General features: G+C 36.7%; 1 protein-coding gene across 1 annotated transcript in view; it reads right to left on the bottom strand.

Moving 5' to 3' along the window:
- trim8a (tripartite motif containing 8a) overlaps positions 1-17607 on the bottom strand; it is a 31869-nt gene extending 14262 nt beyond the window's left edge. Inside the window, exon 1 of the mRNA XM_048204083.1 lies at positions 15125-17607. Coding sequence (XP_048060040.1) covers positions 15125-15718 — 594 coding nt within the window. The 5' untranslated portion in view covers positions 15719-17607. The remainder of the gene's footprint in view (positions 1-15124) is intronic.
- Positions 17608-18697: the final 1090 nt, after the last annotated feature.

Here is an 18697-nt window from a genome sequence, read left to right as displayed (position 1 = left end):
GGCTGCGTCCCCTTTAAATCTATCGCTCCCTGCCCCCGAGCTCTCGACTATAAGTGCAGTTATACAGTGCATAAACAAAGTTCACACAGCTAATATAACCCTCAAATGGATCTTTACAAGATGTTCGTCATGCATGCATGTGTCAGATCATGCGAGTATAGTATTTATTTGGATGTTTACATTTGATTCTGAATGAGTTTGATAGTGCTCCGTGGCTAACGGGCTAATGCTACACTGTTGGAGAGATTTATAAAGAATTAAGTTGTGTTTGTACATTATACAGACTGCAAGTGTTTAATAATGAAAATAGCGACAGCTCTTGTCTCCGTGAATACAGTAAGAAACGATGGTAACTGTAACCACATTTAACAGTACATTAGCAAAATGCTAACGAAACATTTAGATAGACAATTCACAAATATCACTAAAAATATCATGATATCATGGATCATGTCAGTTATTATTGCTCCATCTGCCATTTTTCGCTATTGTTCTTGCTTGCTTACCTAGTCTGATGATTCAGTTGTGCACAGATCCAGACGTTAATACTGGCTGCCCTTGTGTAATGCCTTGAACATGAGCTGGCATATGCAAATATTGGGGTCATACATATTAATGATCCCGACTGTTACGTAACAGTCTGTGTTATGTTGAGATTCGCCTGTTTTCCGGAGGTCTTTTAAACAAATGAGATTTACATAAGAAGGTGGAAGCAATTGAGTTTGAAACTCAATGTATGTCTTTTCCATGTACTGAACTCTTGTTATTCAACTATGCCGAGGTAAATTCAATTTTTGATTCTAGGGCACCTTTAATGTTTATTGGTAGAAAAGAATAAAAATCAATCACACAAAACAGAGTTTGAAAAACATATTGAGACGTGTCCTGTATTTTTAAATGTGACCCCTAAAAAGGTTTTGAATAGAAACTAAATCATCTGATATCATATTTAGATATTTAGATTGACCTCCTGAAAGTGAAATGTAACTACCAACTACGCATAGTTATTCAATAATGTCTTCTGAGTGGCCTTAATATATAAGACCTAAATGATCTCAGTGGAGAGGCTCTTGTAACTGAGGATGGATTCAAACTGGATATAAGTGAATGTATCTATAAGCTTATTTGTAATTGCTGACAGAACTGTATCTTCCACCTAAATGTTCATCCTGAGATGGATTACTCTATGTATAAAGCATCTCTAAACCTTACTTTTAGATGTGCTTTGTAAGATTACACCAGTGTTTCTTTTACACTGTTTCAGCAGCACCACAACAAAATAAATAACATTTCATTTTAATGAATCATAAAAAAAATAAAAAATAAAAATAAATAAAAAAAACACCCCCAAGAATCCTTCATGGAATGGACTCACTGCGGTTATGCCAGGTACGCCGCACATTTTTTAGGGTTGTCGGATCACACAACCACTAGTTGCTGTTGTGCACACATTACACGAAAAATCGGCAACAGGGGGACACACGACACAACATTTCAATAGGAGGAATCACCGAACCGCTGGTACAAACTACATTTCCCAACCAAACACGTGCAATAATTGATACAGGAAATAACATAAAAATCGTGCATGAGACTGGATTTCTTCCTGTTAAAATTATGCATGCAAGAAGCTTGTGATCCAAGTTGTCTGTGCGCCGATTTGCAGTGAAAAAGAAAAAGAAAAAATGATGAATATGAAGGAGAGAATGGTTGCTTGCAGAAGGCATGCTTGCTGATGTTTTGTTGCAGGTCTATGACTCCCCTCCATGAACTTTCCCTTGCCCTGTATCTTGCACTCTCATTGGCTGTAGGTTGTTACTGAAGTCATTTCCAGTCAAAGCACATTTCACACTGCATGACTCTGAGTCGCAGACAGGTCCAGATATTTAGCATGCTAAATATTTCACGGGCATTGGCGACACATCAGCGCTTCTTTCAGATCGCATCTTTGATCACACATACTACACGTTTTTCACTTACAAGAACAAGCACTGATTTGCCTCCGAATTCTGGCATTTTGTCGGCGAATTCCACAAAACTGTCAGCGAGTGAAAATCAGGGCTAAAATTGTGCAGTGTAACAGGCAATACTGAATTAACATTTGAATCACTAACTGATGTGCAAGTTTTCATGATCCAGCAACTCTATTTCAAAATAAAGTAACTGTGTACTTCAGTATCATTACCATTGGTTGTAGTTACAACAATACAACAACATGTAGTTAAAGGCACAATATGTAATTTTCGCCGCTAGAGGTCGCTTATTCGAAACAAAGGCGTAGCTTAATGACGCCGTGAATGAGTGTGGAATCATGGGAGTGTTCTCGTCTTCACCTCCACAGCTGATGGAAAGCAATCCGATGGACTAGGCCCGAAATCATGTTCATTGTTGAGTTAATGTATTAAAGTTTTATTAACGTCACTGTGGAATGAAGCAGGGTGGGCCGAGAGCTGCTGGAGTCTAGCAGAACGTTTTGCAGTAATCTAGATTGATATTAGAATGTCATGTTAATAATGACTCGTGTTGCTAAATGACATGCAAATAATTTAATAATGTATTGTACAATGATAAAAGCTCTCTCCGATTATGCTATGTTAGCCACTAACTGTGTTGAGCTATATAATAGAGGTGGGACAAAATAACAATATGGCGATATATCATCGTCCTTCTCTGAGCGATACGAGAATCGGTATGCTGGCACCAAATATTGATATTTTAAAATAAGGTGCTATAAATAGATTTCCCTGCTCTTAGCGTCGCTACGTCAAGGCGGCGCTCAATGCATGAATGAGGGAAATGTGAACATAAGTTAACTAGAGTAAGAAAAAGAGGTTTTTAACAGGATGGCAGACAGCAATGTGAGTAAAATAATAGATGCCTCAGCCATGTTTAAGTTCAAAGTCTGGATGCACTTATACAAAATCGCTGTATCGTAATATTAGCATTATCGTGAGCTAGGGCTGGGCGGTATATTGAGTTTGTGCGATATATTTTTAATATACGATAAGGAATGAGGCGTAATTACTTACATTTCACAGGTATATTCTAGGGGTGTAACGATACGCTCAGGTCACGATACGGTACGTATCTCGATACGGAGTTCACGATACGATACGTATCACGATATTTTGAATAAAATGAAACTGAAATTCAAATAAGATTTATTAAAAAAACATGAACAAATTTCAATAATTTTCCTTGTTGTACATACAAGATCACATTTCAATAAAATAAATAAATATAACATTTTAATAAAAACCTTCTGTATTCAAATTAACAGTTGAATAGGGCTGTCTGTCACTGAAAAAAAATGTTAAATTTAACATGAACTTAGAATTATGAATAGGGGCCGTTCACATATCGCGTCTAAAAACGCGTGGAAGGCGCGGCCGCACCGCTTCTTCTTTCCAAAGCGCTTGCGCTCCCGTGGCGTCGGTCGTTGCTATGCAACCATGAACTGAGCTCTCCAAGAGGATCAGGATGTTTCTGCAAAGGATAAATGATTTCTAGCCCTTGCATTAGTTTTACTACGAGATATATTGATGGAGATAAGATATAAAAACCACCATGTACAGATATGATCAGCTGTTCGGCTGAGCTTTTGATGTTTTGTTACGGAAAGGCCATAGCTGATCGGTTGATTCTTGTCACACGACCTGCGGTGCGCTTGCGGCATTCTGATAAGTTGAGAATTGCATGCGCGTCGCGACCGCGTTGATCCCATTATGAGCCGCGCGGCTACATTTGAAAATAATAACTGACTTGCACGCGGAAAAGACGCAATATGTGAACGGCCCCACAGAACTTCTTAAAGCAAAGCATCGCAAGCGTCTTTTGCTTTTCTGTGAGCACAGCTGTTGCTGTGCACTGCGGTGAAAGAAAACCACGACTTTTCTCACGCGACCATGCAAGAGACTGACATGAGAAACGTTTAAACCTGCTTGCAAGATTCAATGTGTGCCCGAAACACTTACTGAACTAGAGAGCTGATTGAGACACACCATCTACGATAAATCGTTACACCCCTAATACTTATAGTAATTTAAAAATGTGGTAGCATTGGATCTGGACAGGAAGGATAACTCTGGGAGTTGGAAGGGGTGTGTCGCGATTCTGCCTTCTCACATCGCGATACAGGTTCGTGGACCTGCGTATCGCGATTTCGGTTTCATATCGCATATCGTTACAGCCCTAGTATATTCTCAATCTGTAAATGTTAGAAAGTCATAAAAATATTTCCATTTTGTTGTCAGGAGTGGACGAGCCTTCTGCTAGCGAATCTCATTCTCCTCTAAACTTCATAGACTTCCGTGAATGAGCGCCACCGCGCGCATTCACGCCAAACAGACGGAGCTCAATAGAATGGGATCGCCATAATTCTGACTAAAATATACATTTCGATAAAATGTGTGTTGTTGAACAATAAATGTGCCATATGTAGATTTTTAAACGTACAAGTAAGTGTATTTTTATGATAACAGTAACTATATATATAATATATAAATATATAGCTAATTAGTCTGTGCTTTTGTTTTTATTTTAATTTTTAGTCTAGTGAATTTAACTTCTGCTGTAAAAAGCATTATTTTTATTTTTAGATTGTAATGTTATAATGTTAGAATATAAAGTAACTTACTCTTTTTTGCACATACTGTAGGCTTATTAGTGCGCCAGACTACATGGTTACATTTACTATATTTGTATTAATAACTTTCAATATAAACACTGTTTGTAGGACAACATTAGACAGGATGTTAAATTTAGTAGGGCTGTCAAACGATTAATTGCATACAAAATAAAAGTTTGAGTATGCCTAATATATGTGGGTGTACTGTGTGTAATTATTATGTATATATAAATACAAACACATCCATGTATATATTTGAGAAATATTTACAAGTATATGTATTTATTTATATTTTTATATAATTTATATTATATATATATATAAATAAATTTTTTGTACATAAATAACATATTTCTCTTAAATATATACATTAATTTGTGTGTATTTATATATACATATTATTTACACACATTACTCACACATATATTATGCAAACTCAAACTTTTATTTTGTATGCGATTAATTTAGATTTTTAAAAAGTAAATACAGATTAAGAAAAATAACGAGATATATACTGTACATCGCCATTTAGCCAAAAAATACTGAGATATGACTTTTTGGCCATATCACCCAGCCCTATTGCGAGCCATGTATCATATCATGAGGTCAAATCATGACGTCATTTGACAGGCGATGAAATGACACGGTTCGTGTCCTGGTTAAAATAGCTGATTTCTCTGGATTTAAACATTGTAGGAAATGTTTGGGATAATGTAAGTACACAAGTCAACAAAATATATATATATATAACACTGTTCTAGTGGTTTTTGGATATTTTAATCTAAAAATCTTACATATTGTGCCTTTAAAAATTAAACATGAAAGTTGGACGGAAGTTACTTTGCTGCAGAAACAGAATTCTCTTACTCTGTTAAATCTGTACAGGTTATCTAATACGAAAAAACCAAAGAGATCTGTTTATCTTGGCAGAGGCATGATTACAATGGAAAATGACATGGCACACGTTGTGATAAAGCAAAGCAAAGCACCGCATTACAGTAGAAACGGCTTCCACATAATCACATCGTGCATTTATCTGCGGCAGCTTTGTCCAGATGAACCGCTATCACAAAGGACATTGCCGGCAACATGCTTAGCTGATAAGGCAAGCTTGCTTACTACTTCCTTATTTTCATACTAGAATTTCTCCATTTGCTTTTGCAGTTCATTCCAGAACACCTTCCTGTTAAGCTCTAAGTGATTATGTAGTTATGTGATCCTATGCAGAACCTACAAGTCATGGTGCAAACAGTGAATCGTATTCACCACTTTCACAATAATAAGGATGTGATTCCAAACATCTGAAGTCATCTGACTGTACTGAACGTTTCTCAAGGCCGACTGTGAGAGTCGTATAACGCTGTCAGGACTTGCCTGCGTGCATCGGTGTGATAAGAATGGCCTCTCAAATTATTCAGTGACACCACAATCAATTTTCAAGTCTTTCTAGAGCAAAATCTGGAGGGCAATTACATTTCGAATGATCCGGTCCAACTGAAAGCATGACTAATTTGCAGAAAATGGTCAAATGTGGACTGAGCCACATGTCTATAATTCCTCACCGCTTGGGTCCTATATTTAAAAACGCAGTTAATGATGGAAGTTATTGTATGAAGCGTGAATGTCAGTGGGCCATCCGAAAGAGTAAACTAGTCTCAAGCAGACTCCTGTCATATTAACCAGCACAAAAAGGAGAAAAAGGGATAGTAGGGTGATCCTCCATTGGATCTCCCATGATGTCATCCCTGCAAACAGGAGGCAGATTATTGGGAACGGAGCAGAGAGGGAACTGAGGTCACTCCCTTCCTGTGTCTGCCGAGAACCCACGTCCTATTCCTAAACAAGAGGCGAGGGAGCAACGAAGGCCAGGCAGTTTTATTGTGGGACCACTTGAGTCACACTCTCTAAATTTATGCACTTGCGAAAGAAAGAACAGAGGGATGTGTGTGTCTTTCAACAGCAGCTGTGGGTAGAGCAGGCCTTGCGTCCATTTCCTCCCTCTCTTTCCCCCTCCTTTTACAGACACTTGGCTGCTTTAGGAGCCATGACACATTGGCCATCTAAAAAGCATTCCTCCACGCATCCAGAAGTCATCTCTGCCAAGTCCAGCAGCAGCAGCTCAACTCACAACAGTTCATTATTCTTTGGGAGGCAGCTGAAGGAACAGCGTGTTTTTTCACTCCTACACTGCAGAATGTCCCAGCTAATTTTCTCATTAGCATATCCATCAGTTTAATTGATAGGTAAAAGAGCTTTTAATAAGTAGCTTTGAGAATCGAGAAAAATAAATGCTGGAAATAAAACGGATAGATGTCTTTACATTTCCCCATTACAAATATTATCAGCAGCATAACATTTTCAGTGAAAAGTTTAACTGAAAATTGAACACAAATTCCATCTTAATCTTCGTTCTCCCTTTCTCTTTTGCTTTAAAGTCACCATGAAATCAAAATGGACTGGGATATTGCAGTATTTATTAGGGTTGGTATCGAGAACCAGTTCCAAATTTCCAAGAACCAGGGATTCGATAAGACATTTCGATTCAGCTTTACGATTCCTGTGTTCACATTTGATTTTGATTTCTGCACACAGTCGCACACATCTGAAGTGCCACAAGATTAAAATGTGATGAGATTTCTCGTCGAGGTGAAAAGCTGTCTCGCGATATTGCAATGACAGAGTGTGAGGATGAAAGTAGGATAGAATATGCCACCGCTACGTTTATATTACACCTCCACTGTCATTTTGCTTTTAAAGGTGCCCTAGAATTAAAAATTGAATTTACCTTGGCATAGTTAAATAACAAGAGTTCAGTACATGGAAAGACATACAATGAGTCTCAAACTCCATTGTTTCCTCCTTCTTATATAAATCTCATTTGTTTAAAAGACCTCCGACGAACAGGCGAATCTCAACATAACACAGACTGTTACGTAACAGTCGGGATCATTAATATGTACGCCCCCAATATTTGCATATGCCAGCCCATGTTCAAGGCATTAGACAAGGGCAGCCAGTATTAACGTCTGGATCTGTGCACAGCTGAATCATCAGACTAGGTAAGCAAGCAAGGACAACAGCGAAAAATGGCAGATGGAGCGATAATAACTGACATGATCCATGATTACATGATATTTTTAGTGATATTTGTAAATTGTCTTTCTAAATGTTTTGTTAGCATGTTGCTAATGTACTGTTAAATGTGGTTAAAGTTACCATCGTTTATTACTTTATTCACGGAGACAAGACTGTCGTTATTTTTTAAACGCTTGCAGTCTGTATAATTCATAAACACAACTTCATTCTTTATAAATCTCTCCAACAGTGTGTAATGTTAGCTTTAGTCACAGAGCATACTATCAAACTCATTCAGAATCAAATGTAAACATCCAAATAAATACCATACTTATGCGATTAGACATGCTGCATGACGAACACTTTGTAAAGAACAATTTTGAGGGTTATATTAGCTGTGTGAACTTTGTTTATGCTGTTAAAGGCAAGCGCGAGCTCTGTGGGTGGGGAGCGTGAGAATTTAAAGGGGCCACAGCCTAAATTGGCTCATATTTAATGATGCCCCAAAATAGGCAGTTAAAAAAATTAATTAAAAAAAAAAAAAAAAAAAAAAACTATGGGGTATTTTGAGCTGAAACTTCACAGACACATTCAGGGGACACCTTAGACTTATATTACATCTCTTAAAAAGACGTTCTACGGCACCTTTAAAGGAAATAAACATTTAATTTAGTTGGTTGACGGTAGCTTCAATCCCATCCCATTCGTAATGCAGCAGGAATCAGAGTTCACTGATCACATGATGAGAGTAAGTGACAAGATGACTGACAAGACTATGGCGGAGGATTCGTTGCACAACAGAGCCTAAGCTTCTGACAAATGAGTGATCTAGTAGCTCAGCACCGCCGCTCCCTATCAGTGATGGGAATAACGACGTTATAAATAACGCGCGTTACTAACGCCGTTACTTTTTTCAGTAACGAGTAATCAAACGAATTACTTTTTCTCCCGTTACAACGCCGTTAGTGTTACTGACAAAAAAAATGCCGCGTTACTATAATTGAGCTCACTGAAGCGGTTTTCATCCGAGTAAGCTCTCTCTCAGCCATAGGACCTGCAAAGTTTTTTTCTCTGGTGTGTGCTGCGGTTAGTCATACACAAATATAATTTTAAACTGATAATAATGTATGATGCGCTGTGTGTGTGTCTGTCAGAGCATGCGCGCGAAGCGCGAGCTCAAACCAGAATACCCTTTTTGATGCTTGATCGAAAATATGTGAAAGAGTTTTTTTCTAGTCGACTAGTAGTTGTTCATTTAAGCTATTAGTTGACTAATCACATTTATATTAATATAATTTCTTAAATACTGGAGAGAATAAACCATAATAAGGAGCGTTTACATAATATAGGCTATATAGCACTCAATGGCACGCATAATTGCCATAAAGAACCGGCAAAAGTAATGATTATGAGTGTGACAAAAACAGCAAGGAGACATTTTAATTGTTTATTAATAAAGTAATGTTTTCTGAATCAGTGTCGGCTGCAAAGATGAAGTTGACATTGCTGATTCTCATTGCTGATCATCTGCTCATATGGACGCGCCTAGAGAGATAACTCACATTTCATTCAGATTAGGCCATATAATCAGAGTAGCCTCTTTCTTTTCGTGTTTAATTACTTCATTTTCGTTAAAGTAGATATTTCAAGCATTCTATAGATATATTTCTCATGTCTGCGAGGCAAGCAGCCTCTGAGTTTCGGTTCATTTAGCCTATAAGACGCGCTCCAGTTCACGCGCCAGTGATCTCGCCCGCGCCTCCATGTCATGATTTTATTGTCTGCTATATTTGCTTGTTATATATTAAATCCAAGCAATTGGTTGATGAAACATTGATTAAAATTAAGATACAATTTTTACAAAACGAAATTCACTTTAAAGAAAGGCTTTCTATTAAACAAAACTTAATGAAGTGTTTAAAATCATGTCTGACCCACTCCATGTCTCCCGATATATTTGCGCATCTTATGATGCATTTTACTCATGCTGTTCACTTTTCATAATCGAATAAATGGATTTAAAACATAACATAAGACTATTTAAACATAAATATGAAACTAGCCTATGTTTCCTTTAATGGCTACCAACACAGTACAGAGAAATTTCATGTCGTGAGCAAGAGCGGATCATGAGTCAGGAGTCGCATCAAGAATAATTTATTCTTAGACTTATATGTAATATTGGGGGCATTCAATTTATTTGGCATATTTTTATTTTTATTTATTTATTTATTTTTTTAAGTAACGCAATAGTTACTTTCCCTGGTAATTAGTTACTTTTATAATGATGTAACTCAGTTACTAACTCCGTTACAATTTGTGAGAAGTAACTAGTAACTATAACTAATTACTTTTTTAAAGTAACGTGCCCAACACTGCTCCCTATACACCGATTATGCTTGATCACGACAAACGCGAGTGTGCATTCAAATGCGATTTCAATACCCCCTTTTTTTTGAAAGCGGCTCCCTGATGCATGCAAATATCACCCAATATGAAAGCTATCTTAGGCTGGGCTGTGTAGTTGTAAACATGTCTTAGCTCTGTATCATGCTTGAAGAAAAATTTGGTCTCTGCGCTTGAATGAGTACTTTGATTACTGTCTGCATTTAAGACTAAGAGAAAACTATTTTTTTTATATATATATATATATATATATATATACTGTTTTTATTTCTATGATCAACTTGTGGAAGGAGTTCAGTTATGAGGTCAAAAGTTGTAGAAGCTCATAAATAATGTACAGTTCTAAGGTCTGAAGAGACTGAAATCATACAAAAGAGAAGCCAATCAGTTGAGTTTGTGGCAAAACCTTTTACAGTGCTTGAGTATTGTTGTCTTTTACTGCATATGATAATTCATACTCAGAAAGTAGAAATGAAATGACATTCATTACAAGATGATTAGTTAAACCATTTCAAATGCACCTGATGACTATTTTTCTAGTCATGTATTTCGTCATTGAGGATTTCTTAAAAATATTGTGTAAAAAATCTCCTTGTCTCATTCTCGTGAACTCAATCTCATGAGCCAACTGTCTCATCACACCCCTAAGAGCCACTGTTCCAGTGTGTGTTTCCGGCTTGTGTCCGTTCTCGAACCGTTCCGCACATTTCCACTGCAGAAAAGGTAGTTCCAGGCCAGAATTGACTTCTCTTTCGCATTTTCTTGCACAAAATCACTTCAAAATATCCTCATAAACACAGTTGGATTTGTCTTGAGTGAACATCAACAGATGAGAAAGAAAATGCATGTGTAACAGTGTTTTGGATCTGTACGTTCGATCTTAAAGTGACCGCAGCCTAATAAACATGTACTGCCTGTCATTAATGTTAACCAAATAACAAAAGAAAATCATTCACTGATCTTGATTGAATATCTTTTATGACTTTAATGAGGATTAATCTACATTTTATTTATGAAAGGAAAACTATGCAGTGTTATTTTACATTTGATTTCAATTTCTGTACCTGAAATTTGTTCAGTTGTTTTTATTTATTTAATACTAACAAATAAATACATTTATTTGTAATTAATTTATTATAAATTATTTGTTTGTTCTTATTTTATTATGACTCTTTACTTGTCTTTAACCATATAATGTTTGAAATTTATATTAGTCTATTAGTTATTCAGCTGCAACAGAATGTTTTTCAAAAATATACAGAATAAATGTTTAATATCTAAATGTTTGATTTTTTTCCCCACCTTATTAGAATCAAAACTAGGATTCTAAGCAGAATCAGAATCGATAAAATTCAATCAATACCCAGCCCTAGTGTTTATTATAAATGGTTTATCCGTAAGATCACACCAATTGCAAACCACAACCATCCAACGATCCAATAAATTCCCAGTCCCATCCTAGATTTTTTTCTTGTTTAAGAAGCATTTTACTCAGATATACATCACAATATGGAAGAAAAGGCTATCGCAACTTCCGATTCATGCCGACTTCAGAGACTGCCGCAGTCAAGCTGCATGAAGTTTGTGTGAAATCAGAAGATCATGATTTGAGATGATCCAAAAGAGCATCTTGAGCTCCAATGGAAGAAGAACATCCGAGTCCCATAATAAATGTCACACGCTTACTTATTTGATTAGTGACTTAGAAATCTGAATTTATTTTTTCATTTATATCAATTTAAGTAAATACTTATATTCAGTGTGGACCTTTGGACCCCACTGTAAGTATTTGCTAGTACATGATTATCAGATATTTGGTTTTCCAATATTCAAGAGCTTGTTGTTTACACATAAAAACTTTTTAAGATGACAAGTCTATGTAAACAGTCTCATCTATAAATCAAACAAGACAAGTATTCCTCTGTGCTACTCTGTAAAACCTGTTTTATGGATAAGCTCATTATTTCTTTCTGCAATTTGGCAATGAATCTAACAGGAAAGTAGAAAATGTGTGGGTGGACTTTATCATGCAGCGAATATTTCAAATCACTGAAAATAAACCTCTTTGGAGACATAAATACATGACTTAGCTTCAAAATGAGATTTTAGATAATAAAGTACTTAAATAATGAAGTGTTTATTTTAGGTTGATAACTGATGGAACAGATATAACCAAAGATATTGAACAATAAGGCTACTGAACATTACAGGTGACACTAAAGCTAGTTTTTCACACTTATCCTGACTGGCTTTGGGGCAATTATTCACTATTAACTTAAAAAAGCAGAAGACCTGATATTTCTGAATCTGAAGAGTGTTGACAGTCTCATTATACCGGTGTTAACATTCAGCTGGCAGGCCACAGAAATTCAGGATATGACAGAACTATCTAAGTATATACTCATGTTCCAGCACAGAACTAATGATTCAAGAGGAAGTGATAGCTTCTGCCTTTGAAAGGAAGTTTACTCTTGTTCACCTCCCTATCCAATAGGTTCATTCATGATGAAAAATGAAAAAATAAAACTGATTAGGAACAAAGTTCAGTCTTTTCAAGTCCTAATTACTTTGAATATGTCTAATTAAGGTTTTTGCTATGATTAGGCTACATTTTGTTCCTCAGAGCTTAACCGTTACATTACAGTTAAAGCTGCTGTCCGTAACTTTTTTTTGTGTTCAAAATTTACAAAAATTATATAATGAGAATGTACAACATGAATCCATTTTCCAAACCGTGTTTAAGTCTTACCCTGAATCATTATAGTACACTTATAATAAGTGTTTATATTCAGACTATTTCAGACCAGACTGGTAGGACCCGCCGCAGAGTATCACAGTAACTGCGTGGCTCGCCATAGACATACATGGAGAAAAGTAGCTCCGGCTACAATGTTCTTCCGCAAGATGCGTGCAGTTCTGTTTATTAACCCAAAATCGCAGACTGCAGCTTTAACTACAGTGTAGATAATATTAGTTAGTACTATGCAATAATAATGAAAAGTACTTTCTCAGTATAAATGGACAATATTTACAGTATAATTGGACAATAAACATTAATAAACAAATAAAAGCACTACAATATAATGATAGTAAATAAATAGTTCTTCAAACAAGCTTTTTGAAGCTCTGACATTTTGTTTAAATTAACAAAAATATTCAGTTGAATTGGGAAAAAAATTTAATTTTTGCCTTGTTGATAAAGAACTTTATTAAAACTGGTTGAATTTATGACCCAAGAACAAAACACCCTGAACAGCATTAAGAGCTCAATTACTCACTTAATTGAATTTAATTACTGAAACGTTAGGCTAATCTTGTAAACGTTTTTTTTATTTTTTTTATTTCAGTGCATCACTAGTTTAAATTTCTTTTTTTTTTTTTTTGTGGCAGATTTGGCTAATAATGTGTAAATGCTGCAGCAAATTTAATTAAAGTCAGCATGAAGTGGCAATAGTTCTACTTACGGAAAAAAAAAACTAAACTGGCACCGCGTTCGTTCCGTAAGTAGAATAGGAAAGGTGTAGAACATTCAGCGTAAGCTTTTTGAAGAATGCGGAAATGGGAAGTACGTTCAAGGTGATATTTTGTGTTTATAAAGCATAAACAGTTGTATTTTTTTCGAAAATGACAGATCGTTTTGCTAGATAAGACCCTTATTCCTCGTCTGGTATTGTTTAAAGCCCTTTGAAGCTGCACTGAAACTGGCATTTGGACCTTCAACCTGTTGGTAGCCATTGAAATCCCTTGTGAAAACAACCCTGGAAAGAGACGTGAGGCTTTGAGGAGAAAAACGAGAGATTCTTCGTTCATTCCAGTGAATTATTAATGGGATATATCGTAAATTATATCAGGAGAACAGATCACAAATGTGCAGTATATGTTGTCTTTTTTCATACTATTACAGCGGAATGCAAATGGACAAATAAGCATGAGGATAGAAAGGAGCAACTGAAAAGAGATCTTGCCATAGATATTCTTGTTATAATATGTCACGTTGAAATACAAACGTTATTCTCATGATGTCTGAAAATAAAACATGAAAGAAAAACTGAAAGCTCATTCAGTCAAACTGACTGATAAGGTTTATTTGTAGGGCAACCTTATGATTTCAGTGCTTTTAAATGAAAGTTCCCCAAACCGGAAGTGCCACCCATAATTCAAAATTCAGTAGGCTAGTCAGGAATAAGGTCAATAGATAATATTAAGGATAACAGATTCATTCTAAAAGCCAAAAAACATCAATTTTGATTTTATGGAGACGTTAAAGGGTTAGTTCACCCAAAAATGAAAATTGTCATTTATTACTTACACATTTATTATTGAACCACTGTACTCACATGAACCGATTTAAATACGTTTTTAGTACCTTTATGGATCTTGAGAGAGGAAATGTCATTGCTCCCTATGGAGGCCTCACGGAGCCATCGGATTTCAACTAAAATATCTTAATTTGCGTTCAGAAGATTAACTAAGGTCTTACAGGTGTGGAACGGCATGAGGGTAAGTAATAAATGACAGAATTTTCATTTTTGGGTGAACTAACCCTTTAAAGTTGGCATGAAATATAAATTCTTCTATTTTCGACATGCATCCTGATGATCTGACGTGAATAATTCATCCATGCATGTTATTTTTTAATGAAAATATCATAAGGAAAGGACAGAATTCTCAAATTTGCGTAAACTCCGCCCATTTCTTGCAATCAACTGCAAGCTTGCGTTCAGACCATCATCTGCTGCCTCCATCCAATCAATATCCAATAGCTCTACATTCTTTCTTTTTAATAATTGGTATCGATGTTGCAACTACTGTTTCATTTTGAGAACCAATTATTTAATTATTTATTACATGTTAGCAAAGTTCATTATAGGTAATATACCAATTCCATTTCAGGTCCTGAGTTACCAGGTTAATCCATAGTATACCTCAGATGTCTAAAATGGACTATGGGCTCAGTCCTAATGCAGGCGGAGTCTAGTTACACCCCTACTGAGAATTTCGGAGCAAAGCACTCACCCTGATGTCATTGCGTCGTACTTCCACGTCGCGCACCGCATGGCCATGGTTCGGCGCACATCTGGAGAAGCAGCAGTACTGGCAGACCGCCACCTGTTCCACATCGCAGTGATACAGTCTGTATTCGTCATGGTGCGGGCAGCTCCAGGCCCGGACCTCCTCAGCCGCCACCAGTATATGTCCAGGAGCTGGACAGGGCTGCTGGAGATGCGTCTGGATGTGAGACTGGCAACACGGTGCATTACAACGAAGACACACTTTCTGCGCTTGAAGAGGAGGCCCTCGCCTGCACAGAATGCAATGCAGAACGGCCGGCGCTTTTTCGACGTTCAGCGCGTTAAATTTTTCCACAATATTATTGAGTTTGATGTTTTTCTCCAGGTTTGGTTTCTGGTTGTACGCGTGGTTGCACTCCGGGCAGCGCACGTTGGCCGTGTCTTTGGCCCAGGCCTCGCTGATGCAGCCCCGGCAGAAGTTGTGTTTGCACGGCAGCTGCACAGGCTCCACGAACACATGCAAACAAATGGGACATATGAGTTCCTCCTCAAAGCAGTTCCGCCAGCTCTCAGCCATCTCAGCCATTTGATCAGACATCCAGTTTTGAGTTGTTCCGCTCGTGGAAGGCAAACATCAAGTTCTAGCACCGTCCTAACAACGTTTCGCTCATTCTCGCGACTCCTTCATTTATATCCAGATGTTAGGGCAGTTGATGAAGACCATACAAGCACAGAAGCCCCAGAGAAACAGCTGTTGATAAAGACCCAAAATATGCCAAGGGAGCGTTTCTGCTTCTGGCAAAGTTAGTCAGCAATCAAATACCACAGTCGGGCGTGAATGAAGGAATCTGACGTCCAGGGTTTCTTTTCTTTTTTTTTTTCTTTTTTTTTTTAAAGGCAAATGTTTATTTGACTAAACTATAATTCAGAAAGAGCGACAATTTAAAATGATCCTAATATGAAAAATGACTATGGTTGCTATTTTTACGAACTTTATAAGCGATTTTAATTATTATTTTGACAGACGAATAACTAAATGAAGCAAATAAAACATAATATGCATTATGGATATTTATTATCACAATAATAATAGTGATTTAATTTATTTAAAGTTGTTTTGTGATCCAAATATTGGCACATTAATTTTCATCTTTGTTTGATTGTTAAGCTACACATTTCTCCCTTCAGAATGAATGACCGTTATTTTTTTAAAAAGAAATATCCAACCGATATATTACAAATTGTTGTTTCTTTACCTGTAAATAGGCTATTATTCTTCAAATACCCCGTAAATGATATCATTTATCGTTAAAAACGATAACGAAGAATCGATGACTGAGTAAAGTGTGAATTAAATATAAAAAGTAATTTATTTATCTTTAATTATGGCAACCAATTCAAACACCGGAGACGTCGCGTACGTTAAAAGCCTAACGTTAACTGACAGATGCCCGACTATCCGCTGAAAGACAACTAAACTACTAGTTAAAGGCTACGATATCGTCTAAAGTCCAATGTCACTCATGATAAGATCAGTTAAATCCATGTGAAAATGTCTAATCATCGGAAGCATATAGTCATTTGCTAGATTTAAAACAGGAAAAGGGTGACGCCACAAGTTCTTGAAGCCCTGAAAACGTCCTTTCGTACGCATTTACTGAAGCAGTCGATCACGCATTTGATTTGTGCTCTGGGCACATGACATTTGCCCTGCTGGAATTATTAAAAAAGTAGACCTGAGCCTCTGTGCTGCTCGTGTAACACTATATCGATAGGATTTCTGTCCCCTACAACTATACGGTAAAGCTAGAAACACCATTTATCTATTGCCGTGACGCGACTTTGAATGAACAAACAATTGACGCGTATACTCGCATGCCAACATGCTCTCGTAGCATTAAACCCTAAAGAGCAGCGATTTTAAAGCTATTCTCTCGCTATCTGTGTTGATTGAACATTATAGAATGATCCATAACGCGATCCCTGTCCATGTTTCGCCTGGTGTTTACCTGGTCGCACTTACCAGAGACGGATTGCGTTCATTTTTAGTGCCTAATGTCATGTATTTTATTTTGACGAAGCTAACTCGCCTGAAATATTCATGTATTAAAGCCAGATACCTTTGTTGCTCTTAAAGGAGACGATATCGTTTGGCCCTTGTTATCGCTTATCAGCCATCTTGTTTTCCTGTTTAACGCGAATTAAAAACGACGTATCTATTTACTTTTCCTCTCATTTGTATGCCCTTTATATAGACGCTTCACGTAAAGCAAAAAAGATCCAGTTCGGCGATCATCCAGGGATATCACGTCCTTTAAAAGGTTAGTCCTGATTGAAAACAGATGCTTTACCGCCGTATTCCAATCTGCGTCTGTTATTATTTATGATTTTTTTTTTCTCCTTTCAAGCAAATCCTAGATGAGAGGAATGCAGGCACAGGACTGCAACTCAGGATACAGTTCACATACTCCCCCTTCCCCGATCACGTGATCAGCGCGGACTTGATACATAAAACTGGGAGGGGTTAATATGCGGAGGCGGGGCTTGATTTAAAGGAGCACACCTCTATTTTTTTGTGATATTTCCAATGTTGAAATTCTTGTTCTATCCAGTAAATTGAGCACTTGTTTTGTTAATAGCGACATATTTATTTATTTAGCAGTTTATCCTTTTCGAAAAACAGCTGGTTAAAAATAGTGCATGTAATTTACAGTAGTCAGGATCGCTTGAATTAATGTTAACCACTGAACTTATATTGTAGACCCCCTGTGGTAAAAATTAAGTTTTTAATGTTGTTTATATGTGTTTTTAATATGCTTTAAGACAAACCATGTGCAAATTCATAAGTCAGCACCATTGCTGAGTATTTTCTCCTTGAAAAGGGTTAGTTCAGTCATTTATTACTCACCCTCATGCCGTTCCACACCCGTAAGACCTTTGTTCATCTTCGGAACGCAAATTAAGATATTTTTGTTGAAATCTGATGGCTCCGCGAGGCCTGCATAGCCAGCAATGACATTTCCTCTCTCAAGATCCATTAATGTACTAAAAACATATTTAAATCAGTTCATGTGAGTTCAGTGGTTCAATATTAATATTATAAAGTGACGAGAATATTTTTGGTGAGCCAAAAAAATGAAATAACGACTTATATAGTGATGTCCGATTTCAAAACACTGCTTCATTAAGCTTCGGAGCATTATGAATCTTTTCTGTCGAATCAGTGATTCGGATCGTGTGTCAAACTGCTGAAATCACGTGACTTTGGCGCTATGAACCGCTGATTCGATATGCTGATTTATAACGCTCTGAAGCTTCCTGAAGCAGTGTTTTGAAATCAGCCATCACTAAAAAAGTCGTTATTTTGTTTTTTTTTGGTGCACAAAAATATTCTCGTCACTTTATAATATTAATATTGAACCGCTGTACACACATGAACTGATTTAAATATGTTTTTAGTACATTAATGGATCTTGAGAGAGAAAATGTAATTGCTGGCTATGCAGGCCGCATGGAGCCATCGGATTTCAACAAAAATATCTTAATTTGCGTTCTGAAGATGAACGAAGGTCTTACG

The sequence above is a fragment of the Megalobrama amblycephala genome, linkage group LG10 (assembly GCF_018812025.1).
Source record: "Megalobrama amblycephala isolate DHTTF-2021 linkage group LG10, ASM1881202v1, whole genome shotgun sequence".
Classification (NCBI taxonomy): domain Eukaryota; kingdom Metazoa; phylum Chordata; class Actinopteri; order Cypriniformes; family Xenocyprididae; genus Megalobrama; species Megalobrama amblycephala.
This window is presented reverse-complemented; position numbering and strand designations above follow the sequence as displayed.